General features: G+C 40.0%; 1 protein-coding gene across 1 annotated transcript in view; it reads right to left on the bottom strand.

The window, feature by feature from the left end:
- LOC114661100 (extracellular serine/threonine protein kinase FAM20C-like) overlaps window positions 1-20,184 on the bottom strand; it is a 170,756-nt gene that overhangs the window by 81,261 nt on the left and 69,311 nt on the right. Inside the window, 1 exon segment of the mRNA XM_028814227.2 lies at window positions 15,591-15,669. Coding sequence (XP_028670060.1) covers window positions 15,591-15,669 — 79 coding nt within the window.

The raw sequence follows: 20,184 nt of genomic DNA, 5'->3' as shown, positions 1-20,184 counted from the left end.
TTATTTATTCCCTGATTTGCTCCTTCTTTTTTCCTGTTTCTGTATTCCCCCTCGTGTTCATTTCACTATATATTTAAACAAAACAAAACAAAAAAAAAAAAAAAAGCTCTGAGCAACAACGGCGATCCGCACAGTAGGCAGCAGCTCTGACACGTGGTGCCCAGCTGGCTCACAACCCCAACTGCTCTCTTCTGAATTTGTAAAGACCATCAACATACGATGGCACACACTGCGACAGATGCTATATAAAGGGGCAATATGAACCCATTAATATGAACAGCTGCATTTTTCAATAAGAAACAATCGCTGGAATCCATAGAGTAGTCTCGGGGATACGGACTTTCGGAAATACGTTCTGCCACGACAAACATTCCTGCCGCTCTAAGGGGCGGCGGTCCAGCTGCTTTTGTTGAAATTAAGTGCGTTGGAAATCAGCTGAACGCAAAACACGTGTGTGCATTTTTGACATCTTTACCAACAACAAAATGAACATGATCTCATAGGAATAACCACAGTCAAAAGGGTGCAGTTCTCCAGATTATTTTTGGAAATTTATTTGTCATAACTCTCAGATTTTTTTTTGCTCCTTGTATATTAATGTGTGTGCATGTGACTGAGTATACTGTATGTACATGTCTGTATGTGAATATGCACTAGACTGTATATATTATACTGTGGTGGGTTGGCACCCTGCCCGGGGATTGGTTCTTGCCTTGTGCCCTGTGTTGCCTGGGATTGGCTCCAGCAGACCCCCGTGACCCTGTGTTCGGATTCAGCGGGTTGGAAAATAGATGGATGGATATACTGTACTGTTCACGCTGGCCATTCTCAGACACAAGATCCAGACCATGCTAGTATCTTAGGCTATATCCACACTGTTATGTTTTTGTTTAAAAATATCATTTTTAAAGTAAAACGTATCTTAGGCTATATCCACACTGCTATGTTTTTATTTAAAAATATCATTTTTAAAGTAAAACGTATCTTAGGCTATATCCGCACTGCTATGTTTTTGTTTAAAAATATCATTTTTAAAGTAAAACGTATCTTAGGCTATATCCACACTGCTATGTTTTTATTTAAAAATATCATTTTTAAAGTAAAACTTATCTTAGGCTATATCCACACTGCTATGTTTTTATTTAAAAATATCATTTTTAAAGTAAAACGTATCTTAGGCTATATCCACACTGCTATGTTTTTATTTAAAAATATCATTTTTAAAGTAAAACTTATCTTAGGCTATATCCGCACTGCTATGTTTTTGTTTAAAAATATCATTTTTAAAGTAAAACTTATCTTAGGCTATATCCGCACTGCTATGTTTTTGTTTAAAAATATCATTTTTAAAGTAAAACTTATCTTAGGCTATATCCACACTGCTATGTTTTTATTTAAAAATATAATTTTTAAAGTAAAACTTATCTTAGGCTATATCCACACTGCTATGTTTTTATTTAAAAATATCATTTTTAAAGTAAAACGTATCTTAGGCTATATTCACACTGCTATGTTTTTATTTAAAAATATCATTTTTAAAGTAAAACTTATCTTAGGCTATATCCGCACTGCTATGTTTTTGTTTAAAAATATCATTTTTAAAGTAAAACTTATCTTAGGCTATATCCACACTGCTATGTTTTTATTTAAAAATATAATTTTTAAAGTAAAACTTATCTTAGGCTATATCCACACTGCTATGTTTTTGTTTAAAAATATAATTTTTAAAGTAAAACGTATCTTAGGCTATATCCACACTGCTATGTTTTTATTTAAAAATATCATTTTTAAAGTAAAACTTATCTTAGGCTATATCCACACTGCTATGTTTTTATTTAAAAATATCATTTTTAAAGTAAAACTTATCTTAGGCTATATCCGCACTGCTATGTTTTTGTTTAAAAATATAATTTTTAAAGTAAAACGTATCTTAGGCTATATCCGCACTGCTATGTTTTTGTTTAAAAATATAATTTTTAAAGTAAAACGTATCTTAGGCTATATCCACACTGCTATGTTTTTATTTAAAAATATCATTTTTAAAGTAAAACTTATCTTAGGCTATATCCACACTGCTATGTTTTTATTTAAAAATATCATTTTTAAAGTAAAACTTATCTTAGGCTATATCCGCACTGCTATGTTTTTGTTTAAAAATATAATTTTTAAAGTAAAACGTATCTTAGGCTATATCCGCACTGCTATGTTTTTGTTTAAAAATATAATTTTTAAAGTAAAACGTATCTTAGGCTATATCCACACTGCTATGTTTTTATTTAAAAATATCATTTTTAAAGTAAAACTTTTCTTAGGCTATATCCACACTGCTATGTTTTTATTTAAAAATATCATTTTTAAAGTAAAACTTATCTTAGGCTATATCCACACTGCTATGTTTTTATTTAAAAATATCATTTTTAAAGTAAAACTTATCTTAGGCTATATCCGCACTGCTATGTTTTTGTTTAAAAATATAATTTTTAAAGTAAAACGTATCTTAGGCTATATCCACACTGCTATGTTCTTGTTTAAAAACATCATTTTTAAAGTAAAACGATCTCCGTCCACGTTACCGTTTTCACTTTTGTTAACAAAAGTATCTCAGTCCACACTAAAACAACTGAAAATGCGTATGACGTAGTCGTCCCGCCTACACTGGGTTTGTGCGCGGGATAGACGTCTCACTCAAAACCTGCGATCCTTTGAATGGGGTGGTAACGCCGCCAGCCGTGGGATTTATCGCAAAATTGTAGTTAATGTTAAATTGTTTACCTGTTCCAGACATGTGCTACTACGGTGGCTGAGAAGTGCAAAGCGGCTGAGTGCTTTTTAACAGAACATATGCGCTGTCCAGCATGTGTGGAAGTGGGCAGCAACAATTCAAAGACGGGGGTGTGGCAAACCTAAGAGATGAGAAGGGGTGGGATTAAAATTTGAAAGGGGTGTCAACTTAAAAAAAAAGAAAATCGGGTATGAGCGTCAGTCGGCTTTACGCCCTGGGAACCAAGTTACCTGAACTCATCTCTAACATTTCATTTCAGTAATTATTTACCGCTCTGATGCTGGTTTTTTGGATCATAAAATAGGTCATTACAATAGCAATTGATGAGAAGAATTCCTTATTAATTGCAGAATTACGCCTCTTTCTCTTGCACGATTTGGCTCAAAAACTAATGAGCACATCGTCGTCTCATGACAGGCTTAAGTTTCGACGTTGGTATTTTTCCATCCAGCACTAGAAACTGTGACACACACACACAGACACACACCCAATCATTGAGATATCGATGTTTTTGGTATCATGGGAACCCTAAAACGTCGAGATCCGTCAAAAACCGGAATTTTTCACAAATCTAAAGCTTTCGCTCCTCCATAGACAACAGGTTATGGTGGGAGGTGAGCGCAAAGCAGAAAAGAGGGGCACGGGGTATAATTGAATCAGCAGCATTAAGCAGCATTTAAAAGCGAGAGCACGCAGCATTTTTTCAGAAAATTTCTGCTGGAAATAAAAATGCCTGCCAGAAATGACGTCACGTGTACGATACTAAACAGCAAACAGAGCCTCGGCGTGCTTATGAATGGCTTCTTGTGATAGTAGAGAATGTTATTTAAAGCCAGTAACCTAATTACATGGATCAAAATCTATACAGCACTTTGTTTGGTGAAATGACACCTGCATGGCAAAAAGATTCAATTAAAAATAAGTAACATCATTGTTTTTAAATGCTTTTTTTTGTTTTTAAAAGAGCATGCTCGTTTTTATTCTGATGTCTATACTTTAACACAATTACACATGAAAGTACATTAATTTCCATTGAAAATAACTTGTTTGAGGCTTGAAGTCCAATTGAGCGTACGCCCATTTGCTGTTTAATCTCTCTCTGTTTATATAGATTCTAACATATGTCTGTCCGCTTTTCACGAGAGAACTACTTAACGGATTTAAATCGGGTTTTTTTTTCTAGAATTTGCTTGAACATTCCTGTTGATTTTGCTACTTCTCTCATTGTGCTAAGTATCAACGTTCGGTTGCGGTGCCGATTTATTTGCGTGAATCTGAGAGGGAAGCGTCGGGCCCTCTTCACTCACGCACCAGCCTCGGAGAGTACCGTACATCCGCTTATCTAGAGACCGAGAGAACTACTTAAAGGATTTAGATTGGTTTTTTTCTTCTAGAATTTGCTTGAACATTCTGGTTGATTTTGCGACTTCTCTCATCGCACTAAGACTTATAGTTTACTTGCAGGAGCGATATATTAACACTAATCCGAGACAACGGCTGCGGGCCGGGGGAGAGGGAAGCGTGACGTCAGGAGAAGGGGAAGTCGGTCCACCTCTGCCCATTGGAGTGCACATTGCCTCTACTTAGTCAGTGATGCCTTTTTGTTTATTGATTTTTAAAGTTTGCCCCGTTTCAGTACTATGCGGGCGGAGCGTAGTATTGGGGACAGCTAGTACTGAATAAGTGATGCCACCTCTGGCATGCATTTTTATTTCTGCTGCACGTTTTCTGAAAAATGCTACATGCGTTCTCTTCTAATTGATGCCTAACAAATTATGAATTATGAATTTTAATGCTGCATAATTTAAATATACTCTGTCCCCCTTTTTTTAAAAAAAAGTTCACACCCCTTTTGAATTTTAGTCACACCCCTTCGTTTCTCTTACATTTGCCACATCCCTGTCTTTGAATTGTTCCTGCCCACTGCTACATGCCAGTTCGGTTAAAAGTGCGCACTTCTCGGCCACTGTAGGTATGCAGCATTTAAAGCAACACAACAAGAACCATGGAGAACATCTCTTCTATGCCCACCATGTTGGAATGTGTTTTTTTTTTCTTTGAAAGGTAACCAATCTTAAATGAGATGTTGTATTCAGCAGGACCCAATCAGACAAGCGCCACATAATAAGCACAAGCCAGTCAAGAGTGTGTTTTCAGAAATATCCCCCTCTGAGGAGCGTTTCCAAAAGTTAAAACCGGTAGTGTGGATAAAAGGTCGAAAACAGAGACTAATGTCTACGTCTTTAAATGAAAACGTAGTAGTGCGGACAAGGCCTTACGTCATGGGAACACAGAAACTTGGGAATGATAGCCAGAAACATGGAAATGAAGACCCAAGCTCCCAACCCAGAAACCTGCTATAGCTGTATTAAATCTAGTCAATCTGGGACAGGCCCAAGTTAATCTTTCCATTTTTTTTTTGCTCCTGCACCTCCGCATCCATTGGCATCAGGGCAAGCATGTGGCACAATGCCATCTATTTAAAGTGGAGAGTTTTGGGTTACTTCCCAAAAAGGTCTCTCCATCTTTACACACTACCGACATATACTGTAGCACACATACCCCACTTGTGCCTGCAACTAATTCCAACATCTGCTCAAGAAAATAAAAATGGTCCCATCTACTACTTATAATGCTTTCCTGAGCCTGGCTTTGTGGGCACTGTCCTTGGATGCCAGTCCTCGTTCAGTGAGATGAGACATGCCTCTGTGCTCGCCTTTCAGTTTCTATTAGCAGGGCAGGAGTGTGGAATTCTTAAGGCCCAAGTTGGCGCGTGCTGACAACCCCCTTCCTCCCTCGCAAATGAACAAAGCGCATTGTCACACATCCCCTGCGGGCGGCTTCATCTGACTGAGCTGTGCAAGTGGCTGGCAAGACTTAGCAAATTTGCTGTCCTGTCAGTTCGGGTATCATCGCATGCAATGTAAAATGGCCAGAAGACTCAAGAAACAAGAGGCCTCCAGGATGGCATTGGCTGGCTACCCGAAACGATTCACACAGCATTGTGTCCAATTAAAATTTCTATTTGTCCTCTTTGCTTGGCCTGGCAATATTAAGCCTACTTGAAGTTAACGGAAAGGATCTGGGAAATTTCAAGGATACATTTTCACCATTTTATTTTTTTTTTCCAACAATTTGATAACTAGTGTTATTTAATGAGATTCTGATGCTAAAATAAAATAGATCTCTGTGTTCTTCAGGGGTCAGCAATAGAGAAGGGCTGGTGGATGGATGTTTAAGGATTGAACTAAGCACAGCTGTATGAAGGGGAGGGGCTTAAGACAGGCATATGCAAATGAAAATGAAGGACAGGCCCAATACATCCATCCACAAAAGGGGCGGGGCTAACAGCACAGGAGGGGGACTCGCTGAATATGTGTATGGGGAACGTAAGAGGAAGGCGTGCAAGTAAAATGGGAGGAGACAGACTTGAATAGGAGGGCAGGTGAGGAGGCGGAGCTTACAGCACTGCATGTGAGAGGGGAGGGACGGACGCCAGACAGCTGCATTTGATTCTGTAAAGCACCCCAAGAAATGGAAAGGACTTGCATTGCATGTGACTGTGCATCTGGCTTCTGGGGAGCTCTCGAACCCGACACCGTCGGTAATGTAACCGGATGAGCTGATCAGTGAATCAGTATCACGAAGCAAGGGGATGGTGCAAAAAAGTGCAAGTGTGCTTTCATTTAAAAACAGTCAAAACAAAGTGTTCAAGTAAATAGTGCAGTGCATAAAGTTCAATAAATAAATAAATAAATAATCCATTAAAACAAGAGAAAAATGTGGAGGTTAAAAATCACATAAATTGATCCTTTTAAAATGAGGTTAAAACAATGGCTGGAAGCAGTCCTTTTAAAAACAAAGCCCGTTACCTTCTTTCTACTGGCGACTCCCCTGCTTCTCCCATCCAGGCTATGCACCAGGGGAGTCACCCTACCTGCAGCTGACCTTCTCTGCCTCCTGCTGGTCTGTTCACCTTTCCGATCCCTGGCTCCGGTCGGCTCCCCCAGATCGTGACTTGGGCTCCTTCCCTTCCAGCTGCCTTCTTCTCCCTTAACCTCTGTTCACTTTTTCCTTTCCCCCTTCCCGCACTCGTGCTCCTACTATATATACTGTCTTCACAGGAAGAGTCACCAGAGACATGAATGTCACTGCCAAGGCAAGTTAACCTCTCGACAAGGTCGACACTCTCTCTGGTTAGCAGTTCCCGGTATCAATTACGAATGCAGACGATTCCTCACCTGTGCACATAAGTGAGGAAATGCCCGACTCACAAAGCGCCCGGGATCTGCTCCGGCCACACTACCACACCCCCTCTTTAAACCACGAGTGCACCGATTATCTATTTAAAAACTGGCCTTTCATCTGAGCTGTGGACCCGCACTGCAGAGATGAATATACTGTAAGAAAGAAAATAGTGACCAAATACGGCCGGACAGTATCAAAGTGAAGTGAAGTGGCTGAATAACTCATTCACTACAGTTTTATTACTGGCAAATATCAAGAAATAAAAAATTAATGAAAATGAATGAAATGAAAAAAACAATCTCTTTAAATTGTATATCCGGTTATCCAAACCTGGGGTTGGCCGAGCAAAGCGAGCAGGGGGCAGAGCCCCCTAGTAAATAAAATAAGTAAATAAACTGACCACTCAGACCAAAGCCAAGAGCACATCTGGCTCAGGCAGGACCACACCGGTCCTTGTCCAGTCAGTATCCGACACCTCCATTGGCAGCCCCCATTGAACCCAACAGGGCAGCCCCTGGGACCATAACTTTCATACTGAACCTGCGGGCATCCATACTATGGCTCGCCAGGTGGGATGCTGCTACCCACTGCCCCGTATTCTTAGCTACTCGACCGGAAAAAGGGACTGCTAGCTATCCCAGACGTGCTGCTTCCACATCACTGGTGTCCTTCCACATCCACCTCCTGGCAGGGTAGGAGAATACTGCAGCTCCCTTCCTAATTTCCCTTTATAGTGGCTTCCTGGCCAGGCAAAGGTGAAGAGTCTATCACGGGTGGGACACTGGTCTGTCCATCACAGGCTTGCACTGCCATGTTTGTGAAGCCATGAATAGGGGACACCCCACAGGGCTTCACTTTAGGTGTGTTGTTTGTCATTGTGTCAATGTGGAGCCCACCCAAATAGTTAAGAAATGTACTTTGACTTTCAAAAATCCTTCCAAGGCACTTGAGTGCTTATCAGTGTTAAGGTAAGGTAAGGTGTTAAAAGTAATGTGCTATATGTAGTCAGATTACCTTTAAAAGTAACACGTAACATTATTTATTTTATTGAATTAAAAAATTACCTGAGCTACTTAAAAAAAATCTAGATATGCTTTACTGCGTTACTACAAACGCTTATCCCCAACACTCCTAAAACAATAAAATGACCATGTTATTTTGCAGAAGCATTGTGTTTATTTGCTGGTGTCAGCTACTGATGCAGCAGGCAAACAAGTGAAAAGATCTAAAAAAAAATAGTTAAAAAAATAATTATACACGTAATCCTGCGTGTGCTTTGGGGTAAATTTAATCAGCCCAGTTCAGGGCCACAGGGAGCCATCGATTATCACGCACTCCTGGGTTTAAGGCAAGAAGCAAATGGGGTGGACCAGCACGCCGGTCCTGAGAGAGGCCAAATAGGAAAGAGGGGAGAGTTGGGGGGCTGCATGCAGCCCAGTAGAAGAGCCGGTGTTCATACTGCAAAGTTTGGGGGCTTGCTTAGGGGAAGGAGAAAGAGGACGAACGTTAGCATTAAACGCATTTATAAAACACAAGAAATTATATCACGTTTGGCTGTATCTGTGGTCACGTTCATGAAGGTTTCACTCATATATGGACATAGGATTTAATAACAAAAACATGCAGTTTTTCATACAAATAAAGAAAAAGTAACTCAAGTAATAACACTGCTTTCAGTGCATTACATTTTATAATAAGTAACTGTAACATATTTTATCACTTTTTAAGTATAAGTAATGAATAATGTAACTAAGTTAGTTTAAAAAGTAACATCTCCCAACAACAGGTGCTTATCACCTTGAGAATTAGCATAAGATACAAGACTGATTAGACCTTGGATTCAATTCAGTTTCACCAACAATGTCTCACTATGACTGTGAAGGTTTCTTTCTTTTTTAAATTTCCTTCTTTTTCAGCCTTACTGATGTATTATTTATATATATATATATATATATATATATATATATATATATACACACACACATCTGTCTATTCATGTATTTACATATCTATCTATCTATCTATCTATCTATCTATCTATCTATCTATCTATCTATCTATCTATCTATCTATCTATCTATCTATCTATCTATCTATCATATAGTGCCTCTCATATCTATCTATCTATCTATCTATCTATCTATCTATCTATCTATCTATCTATCTATCTATCTATCTATCTATCTATCTATCTATCTATCATATAGTGCATTTCTATCTATCTTATATAGTACCTTTCATATCTATCTATGTACTGTATGTATCTATTGTAAGCACCATGGTGGATAGACTGGCATCCTGATTGGGATGGAAGCTGGATCCTTGCCTGGCTGGGAAACCATAATGGAAGGACAAAATGAGAGGAGGCATATCCTGGCCAGGATGAGACGGGATTATTATCCCAGTCGGGGGGAAAGATCAATGGATGTACTGTGGGATGTTGTTTATTAAGAGCAGTTCCTCCCATAGTACAATAAATGGCAATGCTCCACTAACAGCACGAACACCCGTAAAGATCCATGGGATTCATAGTCTTGAGGTACAACCCTGTCAGGGTCCTTGGGTGGCGCCAGAGGGAGATAAGGATAGAAGGACTCCCTGTTTTGGGGAGTTTTTGTTTCAGCCGAAAGTGCTTCCATTGGGCTATGCCCTAGCACCGAAAGTACTCCCAGGCCCAACATAAAAGAAAGCCATCCACACTCCTCCAGCTGAGTCAGAGTTGGGAGGCAGAAGGTGATCTATCTATCTATCTATTGTGGCGAGCGGCTGGGCGTGGTACCCAGCCAGGATGCTCAGAAAGACCGGAAGAGGGATTATGCCTCCTCCGGATCATGAGGGGGCAACTGCCCTGGTTGGTATAGGGACCATGGGAACAGAGCATGGAAGCTCAACCCTATAGGGGCCCGTGGTCACCGCCAGGTGGCGCCCGAATGCCTGAACAGCCCTGGACGTCAGCACTCCCTCCACACCCAGAAGTGCTGGCGGAAGGAATACCAGGGACACCCGGAGTGGCGGAAGTGCCGATGGAAGTTCATCGGGAGGCACCTTGAGCATGTCCGGGTGAACATAAAAGGGGCTGCCTCCTTCCATTCGATAGCTGGAGTCGGGTGGAAGAGGACAGAGCTCGGAGGAGAGGAGTGGAAGTGGTCAGGAAAAGAGGCATTAGAGAGAAAGGCCTGGACTGAGGGTGTTTGGTGCAGGGGCACTGGATTGTGTGCAACATTGTAAATATGAATAAACGTGTGCTTGGGTGTAAACCATCGGTGTCTGCCTCTCTATGTCCAGGCTGCTTTCCACACTATCTATCCATCTATCTATCTATCTATGGGGGTCTTTCATGCCCACTGCTATCAGGCAGATCAGTACTTCCACTCAAAGTAATGAACTCATTAATGTTTATTTATCCATCCAACCATCCATCCATTTTCCAACCCGCTGAATCCGAACACAGGGTCACGGGGGTCTGCTGGAGCCAATTCCAGCCAACACAGGGCACAAGGCAGGAACCAATCCCGGGCAGGGTGCCAGCCCACCGCAGTTAATGTTTATTTATTTGTTTATAGGCTTGCTAGTTAATCGATCGATCGATTGATTGGCTGTATGATTTGTCCTGTGAGTCTGTATCCTTGTTTTTTTATGTTTCTGATGATCTATCTATCTATTTATCTATCTATCTATCTATCTATCTATCTATCTATCTATCTATCTATCTATCTATCTATCTATCTATCTATCTATCTATCTATCTATCTATCTATCTATCTATCTATCTATCTTGATTAGTAGCCAATCACAAAGCAGCACATACAATAACAGAATCTTGTAACATATAAATGGAATGAACTGCCACACCGCTTGTTAACAAAAGTAGAGAAATGCATTGTCCTTGTTACAATAAAAGTCGCATTCCATTCCCAATTCAGATATATTCACTTCTCAGTTTCACTAGAGACCTCTGCCAATTCCTAAGTGGAGCAGGTTAAAAAGAATAACACAGTATTACATTTCACATGTTTTTTAGCACTATGAGCTGCCACAGGCCTAAAGCCAATTATTATAAGGTTACAACTCAAAAAGAATAAGCATAGAGTTAAGGCTCACTTTCTGATTTTTTTTTCCCAAACACTGAAACGTGTTAAAAAAAGCTGTGCACTTGCAGTCAGGTTTATGATTGATGGTGATATGTGAGCGTGTTCAAGGCTGCAATTGAGGAGGCAGCTGGGTGGATGACATCTCTTTGTTAAATTTTAACAATTCATCTCCTAAGCAAAGGGATCAGAGTACAGGAAATGATGCAATGGCCGGATAACCCCCTCAGTGTTCCCTGAGCACGGCACGAGATGTTCACTGGACACCTGATCTGTCGGAGACAGAAGCTGAAATGCACCTGGCATGGGAAATGGCTGTAGAAACTGTTCTGATTCAGAACAGGTCGGGTTTTTAGAAGGCTTGGTAAAAGAAGAAAAAAATAGTAAGCTGGAAGAAAAGAAATAAAGCCCTTTAAATCAGAAACGGGAAGCAGAGTGTCGAGGTAGAGGAGCGGGGTCCCATTGTGGTCAGAGATCTTCCCATCCTCAGTCCGAATCCCTGCTGCTGTGACAGGGCATCTATTGTCTCTAGGTGTTTAGACATGCTCTGTTACACAGCAATGCTGCTCTGGGCTTACACACAGAAATCCCGCATCCAGCACAACTGGTTTTGGCAATGTTCATACTATTTAGGCCACAGGCTCTACTTGCTATGCAAAAATTCTGCAATCGCTGCCAAGCCCCTAGCATTTAAAAAGAATATGCAAAGTTGTTTATTGGCCCAAATACAGACTCTACAAATTTTCAGCTTTTAAAAATTATACTTCAGGAAAGCCTTTAAGTGTTCACAAGTGTGACATTTTGATTTAAGAAAGTAACTGTGAATGGACTTTTTTTTTTGGATGAAGTTAAAGTGCTGCCAGTCAAATTACTAAAATTGATGTACATAAGTGGTCAGCCAGCTGTCCAGCTGAGGTTTAGGCAGTTATGGTCTTACTTTACGTGATTTAGGATAATACAGAACAACCCGGCAGCAGAGTCACTAAAGGATACAAAGAACACTGGAATATCAGGAAGTCGAAAGACACATGAATTGTGGGGTAGGCAGAGTGAATTAGAAATCTGAAATGACAGCGGCTCCGCTGCGATGATAAGTCTGATCAGCAGCATGCAGAGAAGGTGCTGAAAGCTCCCCGGCTCTCCTCTTGGCGTAAGGCAGCAGCTAATTTGAATGTCACTCTGTTTCAGAGTACCTTATTGCCACCCCTTCCATGTCTACTGTAGACCATATGGGCACACATCGAAATTTTAAAGATCCCAGGGCACAGTGGGAAAAGGATCTCTCACTCAGCCTTTCAGAAAAGGAGTGCAAGGCAGCAATGCACAGAATTCACTCGAGCACCATATGCGCAAAGCATTCAATTATTCAACTTACATTTTTTTTATCGAGCCCATCTGTCTCGTTTGAAATTGTCCAAAATGTCTCCAGGATGAAATCCAACATGCGCACGTTGCAATCGAGCTCCAGCCTCACTAGACCACATGTGTCGGTTGTGTACCAAATTAATATTATCTCTATTTTATATATAATTCGCCAGCCTACTCACTCACTCGCGTCCGTCCGAAGCCGAATGCGCAGTCGCCTTCTGTGCAGCTGCCCGAAAAGCCTTACGAGACCGACATTTCCGCAGGCGGCGGATTTACGGCCACGAAAATTCAAAGAGAATTTAAATTTAAAGCTCTAGAGGCCTGAAAGGTGATTTCGACTACAGCTCGAGGCCTAATTACACATTCATTCAATACACCTATATCAGGTTTGTGGTGTTTATACTTATTACTATTCCACTCGTGCCCGTTTCATCTTACGTTGTCGAAACAGGCTCTTTGTCTAGTATATATATAAAGTCCAACGTCTGTCTGTCTGTCAGTCCGCTTTTCACGACAGAACTACTTAACGGATTTAGATCGGGTTTTTTTCTAGAATTTGCTTGAACATTCTGGTTGATTTTGCAATTTCTCTCATCGTACTATGTATCTTAGTTTGCTTGCGGTACCGATTTATTTTTGCAAATCCGAGACACTCAGCAGGTCAAGGGGATGGGCCGGGGCCTCAGGAGTAGGGAGCCAGGCAGGGTGTACCTTACCTCCACTTAGCTTGCAAACGACAGAACTACTTAATGGATTTAGATTGGATTTTTTTTTAGAATTTGCTTGAACATTCTGGTTGATTTTGCGACTTCTCTCATCGCGCTATGTATCATAGTTCGCTTGCGGTACCAATTTATTTGCACAAATCCGAGAAAGACGCTGTGGGCCGAGGGAAGGGGGGCAGAACCTTCCTCACTGACACGCCAGCCTTGGGGCGTGTACCTTACCTTCACTTAGCTAGCAAATGAGAGAACTACTTAACAGATTTAGATTGGGGTTTTTTCTAGAATTTGCTTGAACGTTCTGGTTGATTTTGGACTTCTCTAATCGCACTAAGTATTATAGTTCGCTTGCAGAAGCGAAATATTTGCTCTAATCCGAGACACAGTCTGTAGGCTGAGGGGAAGGGGAAGTGTGACGTTAGGAGTGGGAAGCCAGGCAGGGCCCTACTCACTGCCCTGTTTCACTACTTTGTGAGCAGAGCCATGGGGGACGGCTAGTTTTGGATAAAAATGTTTAAATGCCTATCAAACAGCCTTGGGTTATGGTTACGGTTGGGGTTAGAGGTGGTATTACTAGATGCTATTTCTCAGAAGACCTGAATGGGCGAGACAGGCATGTGGCCTGTTTCAATACTCCATTCAAAGGCCATGTGGTAGCAAACCAATCCAGACTGAAGATAAGTAGAGAATCGTCTGTGGGCACAAGATGCACTGCTACTTACGCTGTAAGGGTGCGGTTTATTCCAATATTCATATAGCATTCTGCTTCCTTAATATTATTTGGGTATTTTTATCAATAACACATAATTAAATATGTAACTTAACTCCTGCTTGTTTCTTTTCTCTATATAATTGCCTGTGGTTACAGATGCAGAAGGGAATGGAGGAGGAAGTGCTAAAGCACCTGATCACATAGTGGTCATAGTGGGGAAAATAGGGTCACCGTAGGACCATATGACCTTACACAATATGTCTCTGTTATATGACACTTGGCATGGGAATTCATAAAGCAGAGTTACTGTTTGTGATGCTACGTTTGTTAGAATGACAAATGCAAAGCAGATGTCTCTGCTACATGCCATTTGGTGTGGGAATTGTAAAAGCAGTGTTAATGTTTGTGATGTGCCATCTGTTGGAATGACAAATGCAATGCAAATGTCTCTGTTATATGCCACTTGGTATGGGCATTCATAAAAGCAGAGTTACTGTTTGTGATGCGCCATTTGTTGGAATGACAAATGCAAAGCAGATGTCTCTGCTACATGCCATTTGGTGTGGGAATTGTAAAAGCAGTGTTAATGTTTGTGATGTGCCATCTGTTGGAATGACAAATGCAATGCATATGTCTCTGTTATATGCTATTTGGTATGTGAACCGTAAAAGCAGGGTTAATATTTGTGACGTGCCATCTGTTGGAATGACAAATGCAATGCAAATATCTCTGTTATATGCCACTTGGTATGGGCATTCATAAAAGCAGAGTTAATGTTTGTGATGCGCCATCTGTTGAAGTGATAAATGCAATGCACATGTCTCTGTTATATGCCACTTTGGCATGAAAATTTATAAAGCAGAGTTATTGTTTGTGATGCGCCATTTGTTGGAATGACAAATGCAAAGCAGATGTCTCTGCTACATGCCATTTGGTGTGGGAATTGTAAAAACAGTGTTAATGTTTGTGATGTGCCATCTGTTGGAATGACAAATGCAATGCAAATGTCTCTGTTATATGCCATTTGGTATGGGGATTCATAAAAGCAGAGTTAATGTTTATGATGCGCCATCTGTTGGAATGAGAAATGTAATGCATATGTCTCTGTTATATGCCACTGGGCATGAGAATTCATAAAGCAGAGTTACTGTTTGTGATGTGCCATTTGTTGGAATGACAAATGCAAAGCAGATGTCTAGGTTATATGTCATTTGGTATGGGAATTGTAAAAGCAGTGTTAATGTTTGTGATGTGCCATCTGTTGGAATGACAAATGCAATGCATATGTCTCAGACACAATAAAGAGTATAAAAGGGAAAAATAGGGACATCATAGGACCTTACACAATAAGACACTTATTCTCCATGTGTTTATTTATATGTTATTGTGAAGCTTAGAAAGTGTACAGCTCACAATACACCTTTGTTCTTCTTCATCACACTTTTTAATCAGCAGATGCTCTATGGCACATGATGAAAATACTCTTGAGTTTCATTTCCAGACTCTTTAATGTTGCCCCTTCATCAAGAAGCCATCTGTGGAACATTTATGGTCAGCATTAAATTTTTTCCCCTTTTTAACCCAATACAATACACATTCCTACGTCTGTACTTCCCACCCAGATAAAGGTTGAACCCAGGATCCATTATTTAAAACAGTTGCTTACTTACTTCATTGGCTTGAACAGCGCCTGCCCGTAATTTTGGAATGTCATGATGAGCTTCAGCTGAGTGCCCCCTGATTTCATTGCTGACAAGCAAAAAAAAAAAAAAAAAAACAGAATATTGAAATGATTGAAGTGTAATTCTGGCAATCTGTCACGGCTTGCCTTGCACTGATGCACGGTGGCCCCTGTGGAGGGAGAAGGGAGCAGGTTAAGGGGAAAATGATGCCTCCGAGTGATGTGCTGATTTAGAGCAGGGAGGTAAAATACTTGAATACCAATGAAGAGGAAAGGAAAGGAAACCGACGGAAATGCAGGAGTGTTGATTTAAAGAGAGGTGTCCAAATGGTCGAATGGATTACAGTTTGCTTTATAGGATGCCTTGCATAAAAGCATCTGCTAAATAAATAATAGCAATACTAGAAAATGAAGTCCGTGAGCAGTGCAAGGGCTGCTTTCTGTGGCAGCCAGTCTGTTAATAGCAGGTTCATCCAGCTCTTCATTTAACTGCTTTGTGGCTTGTGTGTTCACATTCTGATCTTATTGATCATATTGCTACTGCTCTTTTCCCAAATAAATACCTTTGAAAATGCAGGCAATGAACAAATGTCAGGGAATTACTGGCTCATTTGTAGGGTGTGTTATTACTGTCACAGCTTCTGTCCATCAAAACGTGTGATTTGTTTAGGAATCATTGGAACAGAAAGAGAATACTCAGCACATCAAATACAACAATACAAATCAGAGGTAAGTTGTCGAACAGTGCAAGGCTTCATACAAATTTCACAGAAATGTAAATCTCATGTTCAATAAACATTATGTGAAGCATAACAAGAAATACAATTGCAAACAGAAAAAAAAAACCCTTGTGGGTTAAGTATGGACAACCTTGACTTTACTACATGAAAAATAAAAATGAGTTAATAAGGCCCAAATGAATGCACATTAAACTGGACTATGAAAATATGCCGTATGTGATGGACTTGCACCCTTGTCCAGGTGTTCTGCCTGCCTTGTGCCCGATTGCTGCTCCAGCTGCCCCCGTGACCCTGCCCTGGATACGTGAATTAGGAAAATAGAAGGATGGATGAAATGAGGCAGTTATTCATTTGCAAGAAGAATAGTTTTGAAAGGAGAGCACAAATCTGAAGTAAAAATTCTGAAATCTGCCAGGACTGATATTGATTAAAAATACTGAAATGTAACATTAGAACAGTCTGGACGAGAAAGCTCGCCAGTCCTATCCACTTATTTCTTCCAAAATAACATCAAGTCGAGTTTTGAAAGTCCCTAAAGTCTTACTGTCTACCACACTACTTGATAACTTATTCCAACTGTCTATCGTTCTTTGTGTAAAGAAAAACTTCATGAAGTTTGTGTGAAATTTCCCCTTCACAAGTTTCCAACTGTGTCCCCGTGTTCTGGATGAACTAAATTTAAAGTCACCGTTTCGATCCACTGGACTAATTCCCTTCATCATTTTAAACACTTCACTCAGGTCTCCTCTTCATCTCTTTAAGGCTCAGCTCTTTTAATCTTTCTTCATAACTCATCCCCTGTAGCCCTGAATCAGCCTCGTCGCTCTTCTCTGGACCTTCTCTTGTGCTGCTATGTCCTTTTTGTCGCCTGGAGACCAAAACTGCACCCAGGACTCCAGATGAAGCCTCACCAGTGTGTTATAAAGCTTGAGCGTCACCTCCTGTGACTTGTACTCCACACGTCAAGGCACTATATAACCTGACACTCTGTTAGCCTTCTTAATGGCTTCTGAACACTGTATGGAAGTCGATACTGTGACTCCTAAATCCCTCTCATAAGGCAGAATCTCGATTTTCCGACCGCCCATGGTGTATTCAAACCTCACATTTTTACTTCCTATGTGTAATTCTTTACATTTACTGACATTAAATTTCATTTGTCACAAATCTGCCCAAGCCTGTCTGCTATCCAAGTCCTTCTGTAATCATATAAAGGATTCCAAATTATCTGCCAATCCACCTATCTTGGTATCATCTGCAAACTTAACCATCTTGTTACTTATATTCCTATCTAAAGCATTTAACCTACATACTATGATGCTCTCAAAACAAATCATATCTAGTTGAAGATCACAGGATCTTTGAAGCCTGTTCCAATAGCCCTGGGTGCAAGAGCCCACACAAACACTCATTCACAGGCCAATTCACCTCACCAACAAGTCTTTGAGCATTTGAGAAAAAAACACTTGCAGGCACAGGGAGACTGTGTGAACGCCACATTGACTGGGCACAAGAATCCAACCCAGGATGCAGCACGACCCACGGCTCCACCACACCGCCCTTGCTGAAATTTGTGTAACTATTAATTTAGATTAAAAATAGTGAAACATGAGCATTGACTAGGATAAAGAAATGATAAAGTGTAGGCATGGAAAACACATCAGCACATTTTTAAGCCATAAAGTAAACAATACACTACAGAAATACTGATTTAAAGGAAAGCAAAACAGGAAACATTCACTAAAGCAGTGACGCAAAAATGCCTGGTATCAGAGGATGAGACGGCCAGTAAAAATAAATTCAGTTGATTAATGGACCTGCCCCACCTAACGTTCTGACATGCCGCCTCGTTGGCACCTCCTGCTTCTGTGACAAACAAGGCCAGGGTTTGATATGGCAAATGCAAAGTGTAAGCCTTTAATAAGAAGTGCATTCCTGCTGCAGTTAGATGTCTTTGATGTGGGGAAGTTGCCTGGATTCCACTCCGCACAGCTATTTTTTTCTTTTCGCTAAGTGCCTAGAAGCAGAAACATAGCCTAGCAGACCCCATCCACCCTCTCATGCTCCCTTGGCACAGCAGCAGAAACATCTATAAGATGCATGTCAACTCTGAATAATAAACACAATCCAGTAACACAAGTTCTCTGCCTATTCACACGCGCAGTGACGGCTGTAGAGAAAACTCGCAGACACTCGACCAGTCATTAGCTGTCTGTGGGGAATATTTACTAAGGAGGCTTGTTTTAAAATGCACCACAGCCTCTCCGCTCCTTGTCTGCAAGTCTCATGACAGCAAGTCCTGCAGCAAATCTGCAAACAGATCAAGAGCTGAGGGTTTTACCCACATAGGGGCACACGCTGCAAGCTCAGCTTCTTTTCACGGCATCCCTAAATTAACGACAAACATTTCCTTCTACCATCTTTGAAACAAAAATATATATTCACACATACATATATTGTGTATATTTGTATATATATATTTGTATATATATATATATATATATATATATATATATATGCAGTATATATACAGTATATATATATATATATATATATATATATATATATATATATATATATATATATATATATATATCCCATATACATTTATAGTAAACATGCCATATATATATAGTATACTGTATTCAGTATATATACTGTATATATATATATAGTACATATATATACTATACTGCGGTGGGCTGGCGCCCTGACCAGGGTTTGTTTCCTGCCTTGCGCCCTGTGTTGGCTGGGATTGGCTCCAGCAGACCCCCGTGACCCTGTAGTTAGGATATAGCAGGTTGGATAATGGATGAATGGATATATATACTATATATATATATACTGTATATATATCCATACATATACAGTTAGGTCCATAAATATTTGAACAGAGACAACTTTTTTCTAATTTTGGTTCTGTACATTACCACAATGAATTTTAAATGAAACTCAGATGCAGTTGAAGTGCAGACTTTCAGCTGTAATTCAGTGGGGTGAACAAAACGATTGCATAAAAATGTGAGGCAACTAAAGCACTTCAACTGCATCTGAGTTGTTTCATTTAAAATTCATTGTGGTAATGTACAGAACCATAATTAGAAAAAAAGTTGTCTCTGTCCAAATATTTATGGACCTAACTGTATAATATATATATATATATATATATATATATATATATATATATACATACACAGTATATATTTATATGTACAGTATGTACAAGCCATGCTACCTGCTTAAGACTGGTTGAAATCCAAGTATTCAACGTAGACATCAGCATCAATTGTTGCGGTGCACCATATGATGCATATGTCTCTGTTATATCAAATTTGGTATGGGATTTGCAAAAGCATTTCTAATGTTGGTAAAAAGCAATCTGTTGGAATGACAAACACAAAACATTTTATTACTAAAGATGTCTGTGATTCACCATCGGTTGGAATGACAGAGATATAGTAAATGGACAGACACAGATATACAGACATACAGAAACTTATTGTTTTACTAGCTGTGCTGCCAATCTAAGTTAACTGGAAATTTAAGTCATCAACGCAGAATATGGTGGCAGTGCACCATACATGCCAATTTTGTATGGGATTCATAAAAGCAGAGTTAATGCTTGGGATGTGTCATCTATTGGAATGTCAGAGACATAGCAATCAGGTGGACACACAGACACCTATCCTTTTATTAAGGTGGATATATATATATATATATATATATATATATATATATATATATATATATTTGCAGTTGGAGATCCACGAAGGGAGAAAAAACGAATCACGTATCATAAAATAGTTTTATTCCTGAGCTTTCAACCCCTATCAGGGGTCTTCA

Source organism: Erpetoichthys calabaricus, chromosome 11 (genome assembly GCF_900747795.2).
Source record: "Erpetoichthys calabaricus chromosome 11, fErpCal1.3, whole genome shotgun sequence".
Taxonomy (NCBI): domain Eukaryota; kingdom Metazoa; phylum Chordata; class Cladistia; order Polypteriformes; family Polypteridae; genus Erpetoichthys; species Erpetoichthys calabaricus.
The sequence above is the reverse complement of the archived record's forward strand: the minus strand, read 5'-3'. Positions and strand labels throughout refer to the sequence as shown.